Here is a 20,944-nt window from a genome sequence, read left to right on the forward strand (position 1 = left end):
AGTGTGGACTCTCCTTCAGATCAGACAGCAGCTTCACTCCTGAATCCTGCAGCTTGTTTCCCCACATCTCCAGCTCTCTCAGATGGGAGGGGTTGGACTTCAGAGCTGAGGCCAGAGAAGCACAGCTGATCACTGACAAACTGCAGTGCCTCAATCTGAATAAAGAATAAATGATGTAACTTTAGAAGACAATGTTCCTGTTTGAAATCATTCAGTGTTTAATAATCTGTTCAGAGCTGAAGAAGGTTTAGAATGTAGAAGTTTAGAAAATGGAAACTCCAAACACCTGAACCCAACAGGATGCAGGTTCAAACTGTAAAATACAAAAAAGCACAGAAGGAAAAAATGGTGTCTGACCTCAGAGTCTCCAGTCTGCAGTGTGGACTCTCCAGAAAACCACACAGCAGCTTCACTCCTGAATCCTGCAGCTCGTTGTTACTCAGCTCCAGCTCTCTCAGATGGGAGGGGTTGGACTTCAGAGCTGAGCCCAGAGAAGCACAGCTGATCTCTGACAACCTGCAGTCCCTCAATCTGAATAAAGAATAAATGATGGAGATAAAAATCCATTTCTAATCCAATCGGATGTGTTCAGGTTTTAAATGTGGAGCTCAACATTACTATGTCCTAATCAATGAGCTTTTCCCTAAAATGAGTTGAGGGACTTTGTCATTGTGTTATTGTGGATCATCATAATGTCAGCCTTCTACAGACATCATCCAAATGTCAGCACAGCATTCATACACCTATTCATGTCAACACAGATCAATAACATGCTGCTGATCTCAGGCCAGTCTGTGTGTGTGTGTGTGTGTGTGTGTGTGTGTGTGTGTGTGTGTGTTTGTGTTCTGAAGGATCAATATCAGTGATCAGAAATTCTTTTTGAAAACACATAGAAAGCAACAGAAACAAAGAAATATTTCTATTTCAACAAATATTAGTTCAGAGGATCTTCTGAGGACCATGCTGGATTTATGCTGTGGCTCAGTAAGTGAGGCTTACAACTCTCTGCCAATGCTTTCTTTTGGTGCTTCGTACCACAGCAGTGTATATCCCATGCCTGTATACAAATCATCTTTCAGGCGCCTGGAGCGGGAGGAAAGGACAGTGTAAATCTGGTCAGAGGCCAACTTTTTTCTCTCTTCAGGCATGTTTGCAGTTTACAGACTGTCACTGCTTTTATGATGTTTGTGATCATATTAATGAACTTAAAGACACCGTTTCATTATATATCACATTCTGCATGGACTCAATTATCCCAAATAAAAAATAGGTTACTTACCCAAATAATAAAGACCCTGAGTGACTAAAGAACCTAAATCTGCCATTAATAAAAAGAAAATAATCTTCTTTTCTGGTGACCCCCAGGAGAAAAAAGGGAGGGTCGCGAAATATTTTCAAACTTCAAAAAAGGGGCGGACTGCCAGAAAGGTTAAGAACCACTGCTGTAGATCAACTTTTCACATGTAATATCATCCCTGCTGAGTGAACACACATGCATGATTTTGTCTTCCCTCCTTTTTTTTCATGTTCAAATGGAGAGAAAGGGAAATTTGGCCAAAAAGTAACCAAGTCTTGTTAAAGTTACTGACTAGCGCTGCACATTTTTTAGTCATTTTATAATCAGTAGCTTGTTTTATCGTACTTAAATAAATAAGTGCAAATAAACCTTTCTCAAAGCACTTTCATTTGTTCTTTACCATTTCTTGTTGCAAGCTATTTTTCAAAGCATTTTTAACAAAGGCTTACAAAAAGTGATGGGGACATGTCCCCGGCGTCCCCGGTGCAAATGATACCAATGCAGACATGCTTCATCCTCAGATGCAGTCTTAGCAACGAGTTAATCATGTACTTTTGGAAGAATAGTTTAACCCAGAAGCCAGCATCAACTAAGATGGCAGCCAGGTCAGTCCATTGTTTGTGTGTTAGTATGTGAGGTCTGATATTTTTCTGTTTTTATGCAAGATAACGTATTTCATTTGGGCCTGAATGAGTGGTACTTTCCCTTCAGTTTGGGATCTTTGGAGGGTCCATTTTTTATTAGACGTTATTTAATTTGAGTCTTATGTCCAATTCACTACCCCAAATCTGGAAAGCTTCTTATGTTCTCCCCTTATTTAAAGGTGGGGACCACTCAAGGCTAAACAACCACTGTCCAATCTCCAAACTCAGTCCTGGGTAAGATCCAGGGAGGCATGTAGTTGTTTTGCTTGAGAGGCCATTGTGTTTTTTTTGTGATGTTTGATAAAAAGACAATCACTAAGCCGGGACAACAAAGAATCCACTTGATGAAAGTCTTAACATTTTCTTTTATCTGCTGGTTTTATGAATTGTCTGTGGAGGACAAGAATAGTCTGAGCAGCATTGTTAAAATCTGCTCCAAGATTATTGGATTATTGGTTTAGCTGACAGACCAGAGCTCCCTCTGGTAAAAATGAATACTATAGAAGGCTAGAGAGGTAATGAGTCATTCTGACCACATTCTTATCTGCTCATCAATCATACAGATACAGATGGCTGTGCAGCGGTTTTGTCCTACACCGACGTCAACTCACACTGAAGTGTTTCAGCAGCGGAGCATTTGGCCTGCCCTATGTTGTTGATGTGTTGTTCATTTGTCATTTTGTGTACTTGATTTTTGTGCTTCTACAATGGCTAAGTGGACTACGTAGTTAAATTGTTTCTCTTTTTGTCTGTTTTAACTGTTCATTAATTGTTGTTAATTGTTCATATACAATTGGGAGTCTGCACAGGGTATTTTATTTTGAAAACTGAACGGATTATCGCTGCCATTCTGTGTCTGACTTCCTGCCCGGTTCATCTGGTCTGTGCTGCTTTACGTGGCTTCCGTTAACAAACTGACTGACAGTGAATATTTAACTTTAACTAAAATAAAAAATAGCAAAGCAAATCATATTTGGCAGAAAAATCACAATTACATTTTTCCCCTAAATTGTTCAGCCCTACCACAATAGTAACAGAGAGTCAGTGAACTGACCTCAGAGTCTCCAGTCTGCAGTGTGGACTCTCCAGAAAACCACACAGCAGCTTCACTCCTGAATCCTGCAGGTTGTTGTTACTCAGCTCCAGCTCTCTCAGATGGGAGGGGTTGGACTTCAGAGCTGAGGCCAGAGAAGCACAGCTGATCTCTGACAACCTGCATCCCCACAATCTGAATAAAGAATAAATGATGTAACTTTAGAAGACAATGTTCCTGTTTGAAATCATTCAGTGTTTAATAATCTGTTCAGAGCTGAAGAAGGTTTAGAATGTTGAGTTTAGAAGTGGAAACTCCCAAAATATCATTGAATTTATGTAGTTTTATTCTCATTTCTTTAAAAACGTGATGTGGAATAGAAGCAGAAAATTAGGAGTTTAAGAGGTTTAGAGTGAATTATCCAGTGGAGATTTTTGTTTTCTTGTTATATTAAGCTTTTAAATGTAGAGCTCAACATTGCTCTGCCACAGTCAATGGACTGAACCACTGAAGAAGAAAATAGACTTTAGCAAAGATACTCAGTGTGGATCAGTATAATATCAGCCTTATGTCTGCACTTTAGTGTCACCACAACTTTCACATCATATTAATCTCAGCACAGAAGGAAAAAATGGTGTCTGACCTCAGAGTCTCCAGTCTGCAGTGTGGACTCTCCAGAAAACCACACAGCAGCTTCACTCCTGAATCCTGCAGCTTGTTGTCACTCAGGTCCAGCTCTCTCAGATGGGAGGGGTTGGACTTCAGAGCTGAGGCCAGAGATGCACAGCTGATCTCTGACAAACTGCAGCTCTCCAATCTGAATAAAGAATAAATGATGGAGATAAAATCCATTTCTAATCCAATCAGATGTGTTCAGGTTTTAAATGTGGAGCTCAATATTACTATGTCCTAATCAATGATTCCAGTCTGGAATAATGATAAAATCAGACATGTTGTTACTTTCATTCTCTTCTGTTTCTTCTAATTCAGAACAATCATGTGTCACTTTATGAAAAATACTAAGACAGCTAAGATGTTTTCTATAGAATTCCAAAATGGCCAATATGAAATAAAAATACTTTATGAAATGAACAAGATTTTAAGTAAATCCAAAAACTTGCAGAGCTCTTTACCACCTGTCCCAGCACTTCTGATGCTCATTTCAAAGCACAGATTTAGACTCTCCTCATCACCACTGTCATCTCCATCAACTCACAGCTGTCTGACTGTGAGCTTCATCCTCAGGTGTCTTTAGAACTGGATCAACATGAATCCACTTTGAGTTCAGACTAAATTTGGAGCCAAACTCTTCAGACTGACAAACCTTTAAAAAGAGCTGTTGTGATTTGTGCTCAGAGAAACCCAGAAAACAAGAGAACTGAAGGAAAGTTAAAACTTCTGTATGGATTTGAATTTGGTAGATATACACTGGACAAGAGCAGAATACATGAACTGACCTCAGAGTCTCCAGTCTACAGTTTGGACTCTCCAGTCCAGCAGACAGCAGCTTCACTCCTGAATCCTGCAGGTGGTTTCCAGAAAGGTCCAGCTCTCTCAGATGGGAGGGGTTGTACTTGAGAGCTGAGGCTATGACTTCAAAGTGAGTATCTGAGAGTTCACAGCCACAAAGTCTGTGATGACAGAGAATATGAAACTTAAAATACAATAAAATCTTTCACTTTATTCTAAAAATAGACTCACGGCATTAACATGAGATGTGCTTTGTGCTTCGATGTGGATCTGCCCCTGCGGATGCGGATCTGTTACCGCAGCTCTGATTCGTCATGCGCTTCAGACACTGCTGGGGGTCTTAAATGTCATTTCTTGTGTCCCCTATGTGGCGCTACAGAGCACCCGATAACTATATGTTATGTCCCAGTACAACAAGTGTGGAACAGATCGTGAAAATTTCAGGGAAAATTCTATTTAAATCCCATGATGAGTGTCACACAGAGCATACTTCCTTTGCCAGTAGGTGGCGCTAAAACTATGACTGAATATTGGCATGTACAGTAAAGTTACAACAGCTTCCTGTTTCAAGGCGAAGAATGGTATTTTGCCGCCACGGATACACTGTTGAAGGAAAACTCAGAAGCTTTGCAACATGACTTTATTTGTTTAGACTCCTCTGAGATAGTTTAAAAATAGATATGGCCAACCTGAGAGAAGCGGTTCATCACAGTATAGAAGTAGTCACTCCTTATTGCCAGTAGGCGGTGCTATGATAATGAGTGAATGTGAACTAGTAGATGTGTTCAGGGCAGGACTTTTATGAAACGTGTAAAATTTGGTACAGATTTGAGAATGTACAGTGAAGATACAACAACTTTCTGTGTCTTGGCAAACTGTGGAACTTTGCGGACACAAACACGGTGTTAACTAAAAACTCACAAGCTTCACAACATGCCATCATCACTGTATTAAGACTTTTCTGAGACAGTTTTGAAGTTAATATTGCCAACATATCACAGCATGATACATGGTGCTATGACTTTGAGTGAATATTGGCAAATAGACGTGTTCATTGTGGGACTGTTATCATACAGTATCTCACATTTTGTAAATATTTGATTATATCTTTTTATGTGACAACACTGAAGAAGTGTAAATTTGCTGTCCCCTCAAAATAACACATCACAAACCCCTGGCATCAAAAGTGAGTACACCCTAAGTGAAAATTTCCAAATTGGACCAAATTAGCCATTTAAGCTCCCTGGTGTCATGTGACTTGTTAGGGTGACAAGTTCTCAGGTGTGAATGGGAAGCAAGACCCTGAAACTGAGCTGCAGCATTGTGGCCAAGACCATACAGCAGTCCAACAGGACAGGTTCCACTCAGAACAGGCCTCGCCATGGTCGAGCAAAGAAGTTGAGTGCACATGCTCAGCGTCATATTCAGAGGTTGTCTTTGGGAAATAGACGTACGATTGCTGCCAGCATTGCTGCAGAGGTTGAAGGGGAGGGGGGTCAGCCTGTCAGTGCTCAGACCATACGCCGCACACTGCATCAAACTGGTCTGCATGGCCGTCGTCCCAGAAGGAAGCCTCTTCTAAAGATGATGCACAAGAAAGCCCGCAAACAGTTTGCTGAAGATAAGCAGACTAAGAACATGAATTACTGGAACCATGTCCTGTGGTCTGATGAGACCAAGGTAAACTTATATGTTTCAGATGGTATAAAGCGTGTGTGGCTGCAACCAGGTGAGGAGTACAAAAACAAGTTTGTCTTGCCTATAGTTAAGCATGGTGGTGGTAGTGTCATGGTCTGGGGCTGCATGAGGGCTGCTGGCACTGGGGACAGTGCAGTACAGTTCATTGAGGGAACCATGAATGCCAACATGTATTGTGACATACTGAAGCAGAGCATGATCCCCTCCCTTCAGAGACTGGGCCGCAGGGCAGTATTCCAACATGATAACTACCACAAACACACCTCCAAGATGAGCACTGCCTTGCTAAAGAAGCTGAGGGTAAAAGTGATGGACTGGCCAAGCATGGGGATTACACATTGGGATTACTTTAAGCACAAAGTTTCCATTAAACGGAAACCGGAGTACTATGTGCTATTTGCTATTTACGCGTTTCTGGTAAAAACACACAGCTAGTGAGGGATTTGTCGCAGATCTTGATTGGCGTGTAGCCAGTAGTTGAATGTGGTTACCCAACCCTGTGATGCAGACTGTGAGGAATATTTTACAGCTCCCACTGAATGAGTGAACACGGCAGCGGGACCCGAGCAATGACTTGGAGACCGATGGAGGCCAGTTTGACTACTGGGAATACAGTACGAAGTTGGTTTTCTTGCCAGAGAGCTGCAGTTTCGGTATTTTTAGTTAGGAATCATCTTAAGTTTGTTGATATCATTAAGTTGAAACACCACACAGGTGATTAAAGTTGAAAGAAATTATCACTGCTGGCAGAGGTAGGATTCAAACCCGGACTAGAGACTGAGGCTAAACCAATTAAGCTTTTTAGCCAGACTGTTTGTAATGGTTTGAGGTGGTGATGGAACAGTGGATAAGACACATGCCGTTGGTGTGAGAGACTCAGGTTCGAATCCACTGTGAGACACCAATGTATCCCTGAGCAAGACAATTAACCCCTCGTTGCTCCAGAGGCGTGCGACCTCTGACACATATAGCAATTCTAAGTCGCTTTGGATAAAAGCATCAGATAAATGTAATGTAATGTCACAATTTGATGTTTTGTTAATCGAAAATTGCATATAAATTGCCATAAAAATCAGCTTTATGTTGCTTTACAGTGCTGATAATAACATCTGGACTTACCGAGCCTTTCTGCAGTTCCTCACAGCTGGAATCAGTCTCAGTTGCCCCTCCTTTGATGTGTTGTACTTCTTTAGGTCCAACTCATCCAGAACCTTCTCTGACATCTGCAGCATGTAGGCCAGAGCTGAGCAGTGGAACACAGAGAGTTCTTTCTCTAAACTGTTTTCTGACTTCAGGAACTCTTGGATCTCCTGATGTACTGAGAGGTCGTTCATCTCCGTCAGACAGTGGAAGATGTTGATGCTTCTGTCAGGAGAGATCCAGTTCATGTTCATCTCCTTCAGGTTGTTGATGGCTCTCTGGATGATTTCTGGACTGTTGTCTGTCCGACCCAGCAGGTCTCCTAAGAGTCTCTGGTTGGACTCCAGAGAGAGGCCATGAAGGAAGCGAACAAACAGGTCCAGGTGGCCATTTCCACTATGGAGAGATTTCTCCATGTAACTCCTCAGGAAGACATCCAGGGATGAATCAACGTGTTTATCCCACAGGAAGTCCTCCAGTTCCTCCGTGTTCCTGCTGGTGAAACAGTGGAACCTGTAGACTGCAGCCAGAAACTCCTGAACGCTCAGATGAACAAAGCAGTAGACTGTTTTCTGGAAGATCACACTCTCTCTTTTGAAGATCTCTGTACAAACTCCAGAGTACACCGAGGCCTCTGTGACATCAAGACCACACTGCTCCAGGTCTTCTTGGTAGAACATGATGTTTCCTTTCTCCAGCTGTTCAAACGCCAGCCTCCCCAGCTTCAGAAGAACCTCCCTGTCAGCCTCCGTCAGCTCCTGTGGACTCGTCTCATGTCCCTCATCGTACTTCTGCTTCTTCCTCTTTATCTGAACCAGCAGGAAGTGTGAGTACAGGTCAGTCAGGGTCTTGGGCAGCTCTCCTCTCTGCTCTGTAGTCAACATGTGCTCCAGAACTGTAGCAGTGATCCAGCAGAAGACTGGGATTAGACACATGATGTGGAGGCTCCTGCAGGTCTTGATGTGTGAGATGATTCTGCTGGACAGCTCTTCATCACTGACTCTCCTCCTGAAGTACACCTCCTTCTGGGCGTCATTGAAGCCTTGTACTTCTGTTACCCTGCCGACACACGAAGGAGGGATCTGATTGGCCGCCGCAGGTCTGGAAGTTATCCAGACGAGAGCCGAGGGAAGCAGATTCCCCTCGATGAGGTTTGTCAGCAGCAGGTTGACTGATGACTTCTGTGTGACATCAGACACAACCTCACTGTTGTGGAAATCCAATGAAAGTCTGCTTTCATCCAGGCCGTCAAAGATGAACAACAGTTTCCAGACGGCGAGCTTCTCTGCTGGGACCTTCTGTAATGTTGGATGGAAAACATGGAGCAGCGTGAGGAGACTGTGCCGCTCATCTTTGATCAAGTTCAGCTCCCTGAACGAGAGCAGAACCAGCAGACTGACATCTTGGTTTTCCGAGCCCTCTGCCCAGTCCAGAGTGAACTTCTGCACCGAGAAGGTTTTTCCAACGCCAGCGACGCCGTTGGTCAGAACCACTCTGATGGCTCCCTGTTGGCCAGGTAAGGCTTTAAAGATGTCCTGGCACCTGATTGGAGTGTCATGGAGGGTCTTCTTCTTGGAAGCTGTCTCAAGCTGCCTCACCTCATGCTGGGTATTAACCTCTTCACTCTGTCCCTCTGTGATGTAGAGCTCAGTGTAGATCCTGTTGAGGAGGGTTCCACTTCCTGTTTCATCACTTCCTTCAGTCACACGTTCACATCTCCTCCTCAGACTGATCTTATGTTCATCTAAAACCTCCTGCAGACTGCCATCCACTGTCACAGAAGAAAGAATCATTAGTAGGAATTATTCATTAGCACCAACATAAAAACAACCAGTAAGAAAAATGAATCCTATTGAAAATGTTTCTGATTGGCTGAGACAGCAACATTTTAAATGCTGCGAGGCAAAGAAAGCCAAGAATCCTGTTTTCAGACATGAGGACATCAGCAGACAGATGGACAGTCTTACTGTGTACAGAGCTGCTCTGACTGGCTGTCTGCAGTCCAGCTCTGGATCTTTTTCCACACTGGGGACAGGAGGAGTGTCCTGATGAAGCAGACTGGTCCCAGTATGAGGCGATGCACCGTCTACAGAACCAGTGTCCACAGCTGGTAGAGACTGGATCCTTCAGGACGTCCTGACACAAAACACAGCAGGACGGCTGCTCCTCCACAGAAACATGACTCCTCTTCCTCTCTCTGTGAAGACATGTTGTCATGGTTTTGGCTTTGAGGGTTATTATTTCCTGTTATTTTTTGTTTCAGGGTGTGGTTTCCCCTTTTCCTCACTCATTTTTAAGTTGTTGTCGACAAGCAATGGGGGTGGGGGTGATCGATCAAGTATTGTGATTAATGGTTCGTTGTGCATGCAAGGCCTGCTTGTCACTCACTAGCAACCAATATTGTGTAAATAAATCAGAGTAAATGATGTTACATTGGAAAGATTTCTCTTGTGGATTAGTCAAGGAAAATAAGAACTGTGGAAGTTTTTGTCTTGTATTAAGCAGCAAAAAATTTGAGGTGGTAGCAAACACTGAATGAGTTAGTAGCAGTTCTCTTACTCTGTGTCTGAGGGTCCAGGTTCAGTACTGAAGTCTGGAGGACGATCTTTGGACCGGTCACTCTTCATAGACAGACAGCTGGATCCTGCAGACTCTGCTCTGTCCTCTTCCATCTTCTGGACTTTAGTTCAGGTGTTCTTGTTGCTCCAGCACATCTGATGTGTTGTCTGGGTTCAGGATTAGATTTTGGTCTAAATGGTGAGCTGAATTGTAGGAAGATGGTTGTGATGAGTGACATGAAACATAACTGATGGTAGATACAGCTGGTGGATCACAGGTTAATCTGAGCAGACAGTATCAGGCGTCGCCACAGCTGACCGCTTGCTGTGTTCAGGCGCAGTGTAAACATCCAGACTGTTTCACTTACAGGCTGCATGACAGTATAAACTGTTCTCAGATCAGCTCAACATCAGATGAAGAATGATACATGATACAAATGTAAAACTGGCAAGACAGAGTTGGTAAGGATTGCAAAGAGAGGAATATAAAGATGATGGTACGATGCTGTATCACAGGTTAATCTGGGCACTCTGCCACAGCACCAGGACTTCCCGTGTTTTCCCTATGTTCATTCACAATTATTAAATTAACCCAGCAAGCCATAACCCTCATTTCACCGTCTAGGTTTACTATAGACCAAATTTAGTATGGCTATGAGTAACCCACTTCTAGCCACAATAACCTTAAATGTAATCAACATGACATTTTTTCCAAAATAACTTGCAAGGTTTATGATATTCCATCATGTAAGCAAAGTCAACAGTGATTAAAAGGTTTGTGGTTTCCTTTCTTTCACGTTGAATTGTGTTTTTTGACCAGGCACCGCGTGAGATGTTCGATATCCCATTTTTTTCTCAATGTCAATAATATCTACATGACATTAAGTGTCATTTAATTAACATGGTCTAACTGTAGCCACGATTTAGCTCTGCTGTGGACTGGCAACGTGTGGAGTGAAAATTTTAGATGAGTAACGTTACAGCCAAAACAGTGTTAAAATTGGTTACATGTAGATTTCACCCACGCAGCTTGTGAGGAGTGTGACATTATATCATCAAATCAAACACTTTGCTGTCACACATAACGTTCACTTTCATTGTAATTTAAAACAAAATACAATTACAATTTTCAACCCCCTAGATGGCGGCTGTAGCCCTACTGAGACATGACTACTGGCAACACAAGACTTGAATGTTGGTAGACATCAGTGTTGCCAGATCTCCCAATGAACATATCTGCCATGTTGAACATTTTAAACGAGAGGGTTAGCCCACATTCTTCCTTGTTTTAGTCTAGACGTCAGGGCTGTGTTTGGACAGCTATTAGACATCTTTTAAATGCAAAAGTGCTTACTGGGAATTAGAGCTACTAATAACTTTCACTCCACACTGTGCAAACACCATAAAACTCAAAGCTTGGCCAGTTTCCTCATTCTTCAAAGGACTCTATGTGACAGGTGCTGTTATATGAGCAGCAGAGCTCCTGTAAGGAATCGGGAGGTGTGTAGTGAGTGTTTGATTGTCCGAGCAGCAGAAAGTGACGGTGAAAACGAGGGCAGGAAAGTTTACTGCCAGCACGGTGTCAGTTACAGTGTGTCAGGAAATAAATGCTTCAGCTTCTCAAGACGAAGAAAAGTAGCCTATGTCTGTTGAATCCCCCCCTTCAGACTGACCATCGGGAGTACCGGGAGAATTCCTGCTGGGCCGCCTTCCTTAGACTTTTTGTTTTTAACTAATAATAAAAAAGTTGGCAGAAGGTTGAGCGACACGGTCCAACCCCCCCTTCTCCCCAGGCCTGTTGCTCTATTCTAAATGGATTAACACTCTCCCTGCCTCAGCCTTCAGTTTTACTCCTCCTGCTCTGTTGACTCCAAACGGAGTCTGAACTCTTTCAGCTTCCCTTCCAGTTCTCAGCGCTGCTCCTCCCCTGACAGGAAGTTAGCTTTGTGTGTGTGTGTGTGTGTGTGTGTGTGTGTGTGTGTAACATGACGTGCTTTATTTTAACAATTTACTCATTGCGCTGCGTTATTAGAAACTCTGATGAACCGCTCGTGGCTCACATCTCTCTCTCTTCCACTGGTTTCTTTCTTCTGGCTTTTATTGATGTAGGAGTGTTTTCTTTAACCATTTCCTTTCATGGTCAGAGAGGCTGCTGTCAGTCATTTGAAACGTTTCTATGTGCAGTAAAGTCACAGCAAATATCGTGGAGCATTTAAGCAGCAAAACTAAAAGCTGTAGTTCTAAAGTTGCCATGACAGGACAGAGGAAACTCTGCAGAGGAAACAGGATTCAACTTTTAGCTTCTGAAATCATTTAGACGCTTTTGCTTTTTTTTTTTTTAGAATAGAAGATGTATAGATTGTTTATCTAAGCAATGATATGAACAGTTAATCATTTATTATATTTATATATTTAGTTCAGCATCCCTAAACCTACAGGGAGGGATGTTTATTGTATCACATTTAATTTTTGCTCCTCACCTTCAGATATTTTATAAATTCATCTCTGTCTTCTTCTTCACATGAAACCTACAACACTTCACTTTATGTATTATTTATCTACAATATGCAAAGATTTGCTGAGCTTATTAAACACATTCTACATGTATTTTGACCATTTGACTGCATCAGTGACTTCCTGTTACAATGAAACTGAAATGAAACGTCAGTGTGTTTGTGTACTTTGTCAATGTGTGTGCACACATATTTCAGTGTGTCTGTGCCTGGTTGCAGTGCGTGTGCTTGGTGTTTTGTTGGTGCATGTATGACCATTTTCAGTTTGTATGTGCACATTGTCAATGTGAATGTGCCAGTATTTCCGTGTTTTCAGTGTATGTGCGCACATTGTCAGTGCGTGTGCGTCTGTTTTTCAATGTTTTTACCCTAAATGGCCTCTCATAGGAAACACTGACTTCACTCTGACATTTCTTTCCTCTACAGTCCACAGGGAGAAAGAAAATAATCTAAATGTTGGATTAACACTCACCGTGCCTCAGCCTTCAGTTTCCCTCCTAATGCCGCGAAATGTCTGAACTCTTTCACTTTCACTTCTTCTTTTTCAACCAACTTTATAGGTGCATACAGCCACCTACCGTATCGGAGTGTGTAGATTCATGGCATCATAATATCTGAATTGGACCTTTAATAATAATAATAATAATAATATCAGCCCTCTGTCCTTACACTGTCTGGATTATAAAATCTATCAGCCCTCTTCTGATTTCCCTGAAGTCCTGTCCTGAGCTCAATATTGATTTAAAAATCCATTCCTGTCCTATATGCTCAATATTCCTGAAAACCTCCCTTTCTACTTCCTACACTGCATAATAATGTGGTGATGGTGCAGTAGATAAGACACCTGCCTTTGGTGTGAGAGACCCGTGCTCAATCCCCCACTGTGACCATCCACCAATGTGTCCCTGAGCAAGACACTTAACCCCTCGTTGCTCCAGAGGCGTGCGACCTCTGACATAATTAGCAATTGCAAGTCGCTCTGGATAAAAGCTTCAACTAAATGAATAAATATAAGTTGGACCAGACACAGGTGTGATAGCACTCCTCATAGCAACTCATCATTTTAAAATCTGTCTCTCAGTCAAGTTTAGATACAACTCTGTACTAATGCAAGTTGGAAAGCTGTGGATTCACATTGACTATTGATTATTACAATGTTGATTAGCTGGGCAGACATGGCACTATAGATGCACATCTCTCAGTAAATAATAAACATCACATATTCAGTCAAATCATATAGTATTTTCCATATTAAAGTGTATTAAAGGGGGGGGCCTGATGGAGCTAATAATATTGTTATCTATAAATTACAGGTGCTATGCTGAAGTTTGTTAGTAGATGCTAGGTCATCAGCCAGAACTGGACAAAACTCCATCCTAAGCCGGTACCAGCACAGACCCAGTACAGACCTCCACAGCAGGTCCCACCTTACACCTGAATGTTGTGGTTCTCTTTATATATATAAAAGACATTTCAAAGATAAATTGGTCCAGAAAATGTCTCCATAATGCAGGAAATTTAGTGTTTAATGCTCAAAATCTTCTGGGGGAGGACCCCCATACCCCCACTTATTAAGTTCCCCATCCAAGAAAACAGTATCTGGCTTCACACAGTTTCTGGGAGGAACATTCACTTATTTGTTAAATATAATTTCTTTTCACATGGCTTTTTTGTTACCTGGGGAAATAATTATTATGTTGTTTCTCATTCAATTATGTGTTTTCCCCCCATGTTGTTAATAACAATATTAACAACAATAATAAAAAAAGAAATCTACAATATTCAGGGCAAATAGCAAACATCTTTTTTGATGGGGGCCGGTTAGGAAACCTGGATAATGGATAGAGGGGCCCTGGCTCAAAAAAGGTTGAGAACACCTAGTTTAATTCTTTCTTATATTTAGTTTCTATGTGCTTTACATGATGAACCATCGAATCAAAATCAGTAAGAGCTTCATTGCTAAGTAGTGTTTTACACGTACAAAGAATTTGCTTTGGTGATGAGGTGCTACAGGTAGATAAACATACAGCGGACATAAATAAATGTAGAAATATATAAATATGGAATAAACAGATGCAAGTTATAAAATAATAATAGAACTATGTGTGGGTATATATATATATACCATCTGCAGCTCAACGTGACAAAGACTTGTTGAGAATATTTCTTAGGTGTCTTAATTGAAGGTAAGACAGGTCTAGCTTAGAGTAATGTAGCTGACCCCATAAGTGTTTCACATTATAGCTTTAGGTATTTCTCACACGTACTTGTCCTCGTCAAGAAGACAACAATAGACTGATTAGCTAGAGACAGTAGCTCAGGCGTCAGCCCAGCAGATATCAGTGTTCTCTGGGAAGGTTGAGCCATACAAGAATGTTTACAAGAACTAACTGGCTCCACAGATTAGAGTCCAACTCTTGGATATTGAGAGATTCCAATATGACAAAGCACTGGAGTCTAAACATCAGATAGATAGTTGTTCCAGGTGAAGGTGACCTAATAAAGAAACCTACAGGCACTAGGGGGAAGACAGAAACATAAAAGGGACCACAAGATGTTCTCCTTCAGACCTGGTGTTGGCATTTGACATGTTCACATGTTGTATGCTGGCGCTGTGTCTCCTCGGCCGGGCTCAATAAACCACGCTATGTTAAGTCTTCATCAGTCTCCGAAACTTCTTCACACCTGAACCTGGCTCACAATAATATCATTTCAACAAGACTAAAGAGCTGGTTGTGGATCTAAGGAGAGCAAAGGCACCAGTGAGCCCTGTTTCCATCCAGGGGGTCCCTGTGGACATTGTGGAGGACTACAAATACCTGGAGTGCACATGGACACTAAACTGGACTGGGCCAAGAACACTGAGGCCTCTACAGGAAGGGCCAAAGCCGTCTCTATTTCCTGAGGAGGTCCTTCAACATCTGCAGGACGATGCTGAGGATGTTTAATGAGTCTGTGCTGTCCAGCAGGCTGAGGGTAGCGGACGCCAACAGACTCAACAAACTGATCCAAGGCCAGTGACGTTGTGGGGGCGGAGCTGGACTCTCTGTCGGTGGTTCAGAGAGGAGGACGCTGTCCAAACTACATGTCATCTTGGACAATGACTCCCCCCCGCTCCATGACCTGCTGCTCAAACACAGGAGCTCTTTCAGTGCAAGACTCATTCCCCCAAAATGCAGCACAGAGCGCCACAGGAAGTCATTCCTGCCTGTGGCCATCAAACTCCTCTAAGTGTCTGAGACTTAGTCAGTTATTAAACTAGACCTTCTTATCTATTTTCTGTGCAATGTTACCTTTTAATAATTAATGTGCAATATTCTCTGCTGCTATTTATTCATTTGTACTTTTTGGTTCACCAGAATAATTCTTAATAATGTAAATATTGTACAAACCCACAAACCTTTATATTTGTCTTTATATTTGATATTTATACTATTATATTTATAGTTTCTTTATCTATCTTGACAAGTGTGCAATTGTGACAAAAAGAATTTCTCCTCAGGGATCAATAAAGTATTTCTGATTCTGATTGTGATTCATAAAGCAGGATTTAGCATCTGATATCTTAAAGCCCCAGTTAGATCACCTTTCAACAAACTCTAAAGCGTTCTGAATATTAACGTGTCACCCTCTTTTCCAGACTGGCCCGTCATCTGCATAGAATGAAGCATTTCTGTCTAATTTTACATCCGTAAATATATCTTTTATCATAATATTGCACAGGATAGGGCTAATAAAATGTTCTTTTATTGTTTTTGTATTATTGTCTTTTGGGTATTGTTGTCTTTACACTTGTTAAAGCACTTTGTAACTTGTTTTTGAAAGGTGCTCTACAAATAAAGATTATTAATTACACTTCCATGAGGAATTTCACTTTCTATCTTAAACTCACACAAGACAAATCTGACCCAACTTTAACCCTGAGTGTACCATGTAATAAGAAATCTAATATTCAATGCTACATCTTTCCTCCAATACCAAGCTGACTCATTTTAATTAGCAGCACTTCTCTCCACATATAGGCATATGACTTTAAGTGAACAACTGCCTTACTTCTTTCATATGAAGACTTTTCCCCCACATCCTAACTCATCTTCACTGAAGCGTAGTGGATCTTCCTCTACGGAATACACTTTGACCTGGGCTTAGCGATCCTTTATGCTAAAAAGTAATCTTCTCACAACCATCTTTTCCATTAATTTCCATAGATGTGATGTTAAAGCTGTAAGCATGTTTTAGCAGGATCCTTTTCAACAAATGAAAGTATCAGAGCACTTTCCACCCGCTGGGGAGTTTCCCTTCATTCCTGATCGTGTTGAACAAATCTAAGATATAATCCAAAATGTTATCAGGCAGAGGTTTAAGTTCTGCGTAACATACTTTATCTTGTCCAGGAACAGTATGACCACACGCCCTTTTTAGCTCAGACACTAACAAATTTAAATCCAGACATGAATCCACCTTATTTCTGATCCTGTCTGTGCCTCTCCTCAAGATGGTTTCCACTGTGCACACTAGCAAACATGTTTCCAAGTAGATTAGCCTTTATCTTATTGGTTATTGCTAATTGTTTGCCATCAACTAAGACAGGAATTTGTCCTGATGATCCTTTCCCACTCATTTCCTTTAACATTGCCCAAACCTCTGTTAACTGGATTTCCCCTCCTGTGCTTTAACATAATTGCCTCCATGCTTTTCTCTTTGTTATTTTAATAACTTTTATAATCTTATCTCTTTTCTTTTGATAATCAATAATATTTTCTAGATTTAAATCCTTTCTCACAATTTTAAAAGCTTGATTTTGTTCTTTATGGCCTCGCTACACTGATCATTCCTCCAACGTACAACTTTCCTTTTACCACTTATTTTACTTATCGGAACAAACACTGATGCTGTCCTTACTATCATATTTGTATCTGTGCATTCAACTATGTTACCTTCCATATGTATATTCCTTCCCAATTCTGCACAGTATTCCCTAAATTCCTTCCATTATGCTTTAGAAAAACACCATACTGTGAAAATGACCTCTTGAAAACGTGAAAATTGATCACTTTCCATTCACTGGATCTTGCTAAAGAAGCACTCACTAATGTAAGATCTATGTTTTTGTACTATGTTCATCCCAATTCTGTTATTCAAACAAATCTATCACTTCTTCAATCACTTGACCATTTTTATCGGTGTAATTGCTTCCACATAACTTGTTGTGAGCATTAAAGTCTCCACACCATATTTCTCTTTTACTATTCTCTCATGCTGTTTCATGGAACATTTAAACAGGAAATGATTTGCATGGATTATAATGTGTGGAGGCCGTGACTGAGAGGAGGATGAGAGGATATTTCAGAGACTAAAAGTCACTCTAATCAATATTTTTATATTAACAACGGATCAAATGAGGAAGTGAGAAGAAAAGAGGTCGTTCATAGAGATAAACCCACAGATAATTATCAGCAGACTTTGCAGCTCTTTATTTCAGTTTTCTGCAACAACACAATCTGTTGGGATCAACTAGTAAAACAGAGTATTTTATAAAGCTAATATATTTATATTATCCTGCACTTCCATTAAATCCAAACTTTCTACAGGTTGTATCTTCTTGCTTGTGTTTTACAAACTATTATCTAAGAGAAGTCTGGTGTTAGTGGTAATAAGCAGAACTTCAGAGAGGGAACTTTATGCATGAAGGCTGCTGCAATTCTCCATCAATCCACAAGGTGAAGCTGCAACAGAAAGCAACACAGAAAAGTCGATTTAAATAAGTGTTAATCTGCAGTTCTGTTGTCAGAAACAGACAGAATCAGGTCCAGGTGGAGGTCCAGGTGGAGGAGGTGTCTGAGTGTGCAGCAGAAGGAGTGGAGGAGTCTCAGTGTGTCTGCAGAGACTGTGTAGAAGGACAGAGCAGCAGCAGAGCAGTCCAGATCCACTGATGATACTCTGTCACATCCAGAGGAACACACAGGGAGGATGGTGGTTCACAGCTCAACATTATTACAAATAAATTTAAATAAATAAAAGGAAAAGCAAGAAAGAATTGAGGTCAGCTGGTTTAAATCTGTGACAGGAGCAGCCTCCTGACCTGTTCGCATGATGCTTCGTGTGATTTAAGAACAAAGGAAAAGGAATAAAACAGTCTAGTGTTTGAACATCTAGAAAAAAGCTTCTTCAAAGTGTCAATTAAAAAAAAACAAAAAAACATCTACCTTTGAAAGGACAGAATAATCAGAATAAACATTTTAATATAAATGCAGAGACTCGTGGATCAGATGTCCTTATCTAGATACAGATCACATGTGGATCCAGGGGAAAACGGGGCCTCATTCATGTTTAAAAGGGAAAAGTCTGCAGAGGGCCCCTTTAGGATCCATAACATGTACGAAAGCCATCCTGCTTGGTCTCTTTTAAAATAAAGTTAATCTCACAAGAGAAGGCTGAAAAACAAGTCAGGGACAAGAGAAATTAAAAGCTTCCCTGTAAAAAGTCAGACTAGCCTCCCGTCTACAAAAAGAAGAAATGCCCTCTTGGCCCCCTTTTCCCTCTGCAAATGTTCAAACAGCCCGTCTGACACTTTGTTATGTTCAGAGATTTCTCGGTCGACCTGTTGAAACATGTCTGGTGTTTCTTACAGTTTAATCATTAACCTACAGATTCACACAAAGAGGACCAACCGCTTTTCTTTTTTGTTGCGGTTTCTGTTCTGATAGACAAACCTGTTTCCACATCTAACTTTTTTTCATGTGGTGAATTGTAGCTTTCATTTGTAGTCGAATGAAACTTAACTCTGCCGTGCAAGTTTTTATGTTCACTTTACGTCACGTCTTTGTTTCCTCGTCTGCAGTGATTCATGTTTTCATGCCTTGCTACTTCAGAGCAAGTGGAGTGAAGAATGATGGGATCATTATTTCTTCTCTCTTTTCTCACTCCAGTGATTAATTGAAGGTTTACGGTTTTTAAACACATGCCACAGATCACAAAATGGTGTAAAAAATCAAACCCTAAAAAGATCAGGACATTTGACCCTGTTGTGTCTCTGACCTTTGGAGTTCTTTGTTTCTCGGGAGTGAACACAGCTGCAACTCATAATATGAAATCCGTTCATTTAGATAGTAGGCCAGTGGACGAACACTGAGAGTAAATGAACCAACCTCAATCAAACGCTGCAGCTGTGTTTGTCTGCTCTGATTGTGTCACAAGGTGGATTCCTTTACTAACGTGCCTCCGTGCTGCCCTCACTTCTGTCTCTTACATCAAATTAGCCTGAAGCTTGTGGGCATTTACACTGAGCATGAAATTAAGACTCCAATTAGCAGTTCATTCCTTATGATGCTAGTATTAGACGGTTTCACCAATCGACCTGAAACTTTGGCGGGATCATCTACGGACGTCGCTGATCAAAAGTTATCAAAATAATTTTGATACGTCAATCAAGAAAGTAGTTTTGTTTAGTTTCCACTAGGATCAGGGGTGCTGTGCGCTTTGTGTTTTGCAACGCATTTTAGTTGGAGAGGTTTTTGGTTTACCCTTTTATTTTGCCTGCAGTTAGCATAGTAATCCTCCCTTTGTGGACCTTTTTGTTCTATTTCTTTGTTGATTTCCGCAGCACCCATTGGTCCATTTTCTGTTGTGAGCTCTGTTTGCCTTATTTGAAATAAATAACCTTTCAATACCAAATACATCTGGTTTATGTTTATGTCCCGAGTTTTTTTGCAAATTATCCTGACCATGATTTCATGTATAAAAGAAACAAAAGGGTGAAACATCCAAGGGGGTGAAAACTTTTTATAGATATTGTACAACTGGACTGGAGAGTAACATTTAAACTCTGCATAATCAAAACAAAGTAAACCAACTTTGTTAGCATGACAACATCAACATTCAGAGTCAACAAACCTACATAAGCGGGACAAATCTGTGACAGAGGAAGATCCAAGTAACAACACCAACAAGACAAGTCTGAGTCAGAGCCTACATGGTTGGGAGAAGTTCAAGGGGAAGTTGCAGTCACAGAGGTGCAGCTCAACTCAGGAAACCTCTATGACCAGTAGAGTTGCAGAGGAAGGTCAAAGTCGCAAAGCCAACGTCATCAAGACCTTCAAGGCCCAGACGACTGAAAGTCTTAATGACAACATGAAGACAAGTCACAACGTAGCATCACAAACCCTGTCCAACCCTTAATCTGTCACACAGTCAAGATGTGACTGAGTCAAAGTCACTACTAAGGTGGTACTGTATGATCTGAGGGTAGCAGATATCTATCTCTGACACACCGCTGCTGTCTGAATACAACGTGGGTTGAACCTCAGCGAAGAGAACCAAAACCACTCAACCTGAAAGTTCTGAAAGTTTCTTCCACAAATACAGTTTTTCTCAGATCAGCTACCTGTTCAACCTCCACATTGTGTAACCTCACTTGTGTTCATCATAAAAGTAATTTTGAACAAATATTAAATGCTTTGATGCAAATGATTATGTACAGTTTTCTGCTGTTTCTTACTTTATCAGTTGCTTATGTCGTGCTGAACATGATGTATCACTTCTCTGTTGAATAGTCTGACCCTCCAAAACATCAAGGCACGAGTTCATTATGT

General features: G+C 41.1%; 1 protein-coding gene across 1 annotated transcript; it reads right to left on the reverse strand.

The window, feature by feature from the left end:
* Positions 1 to 362: 362 nt before the first annotated feature.
* LOC119896050 (NLR family CARD domain-containing protein 3-like) lies at positions 363 to 9,090 on the reverse strand (the record flags this gene model as incomplete). The annotated part of the gene is made up of 5 exons (XM_038709530.1): positions 7,262 to 9,090; positions 4,432 to 4,605; positions 3,618 to 3,791; positions 2,996 to 3,169; positions 363 to 531 (listed from the first exon to the last, which is right to left on the reverse strand). Coding segments are annotated over exons 1-5 (2,505 nt in total), but the record flags the coding sequence as incomplete, so codon positions are not given.
* Positions 9,091 to 20,944: the final 11,854 nt, after the last annotated feature.

This window comes from Micropterus salmoides, unplaced genomic scaffold, assembly GCF_014851395.1.
Source record: "Micropterus salmoides isolate LMB-PRFRI ecotype aquatic unplaced genomic scaffold, ASM1485139v1 Ms_hic_scaffold_9, whole genome shotgun sequence".
Classification (NCBI taxonomy): Eukaryota; Metazoa; Chordata; class Actinopteri; order Centrarchiformes; family Centrarchidae; genus Micropterus; species Micropterus salmoides.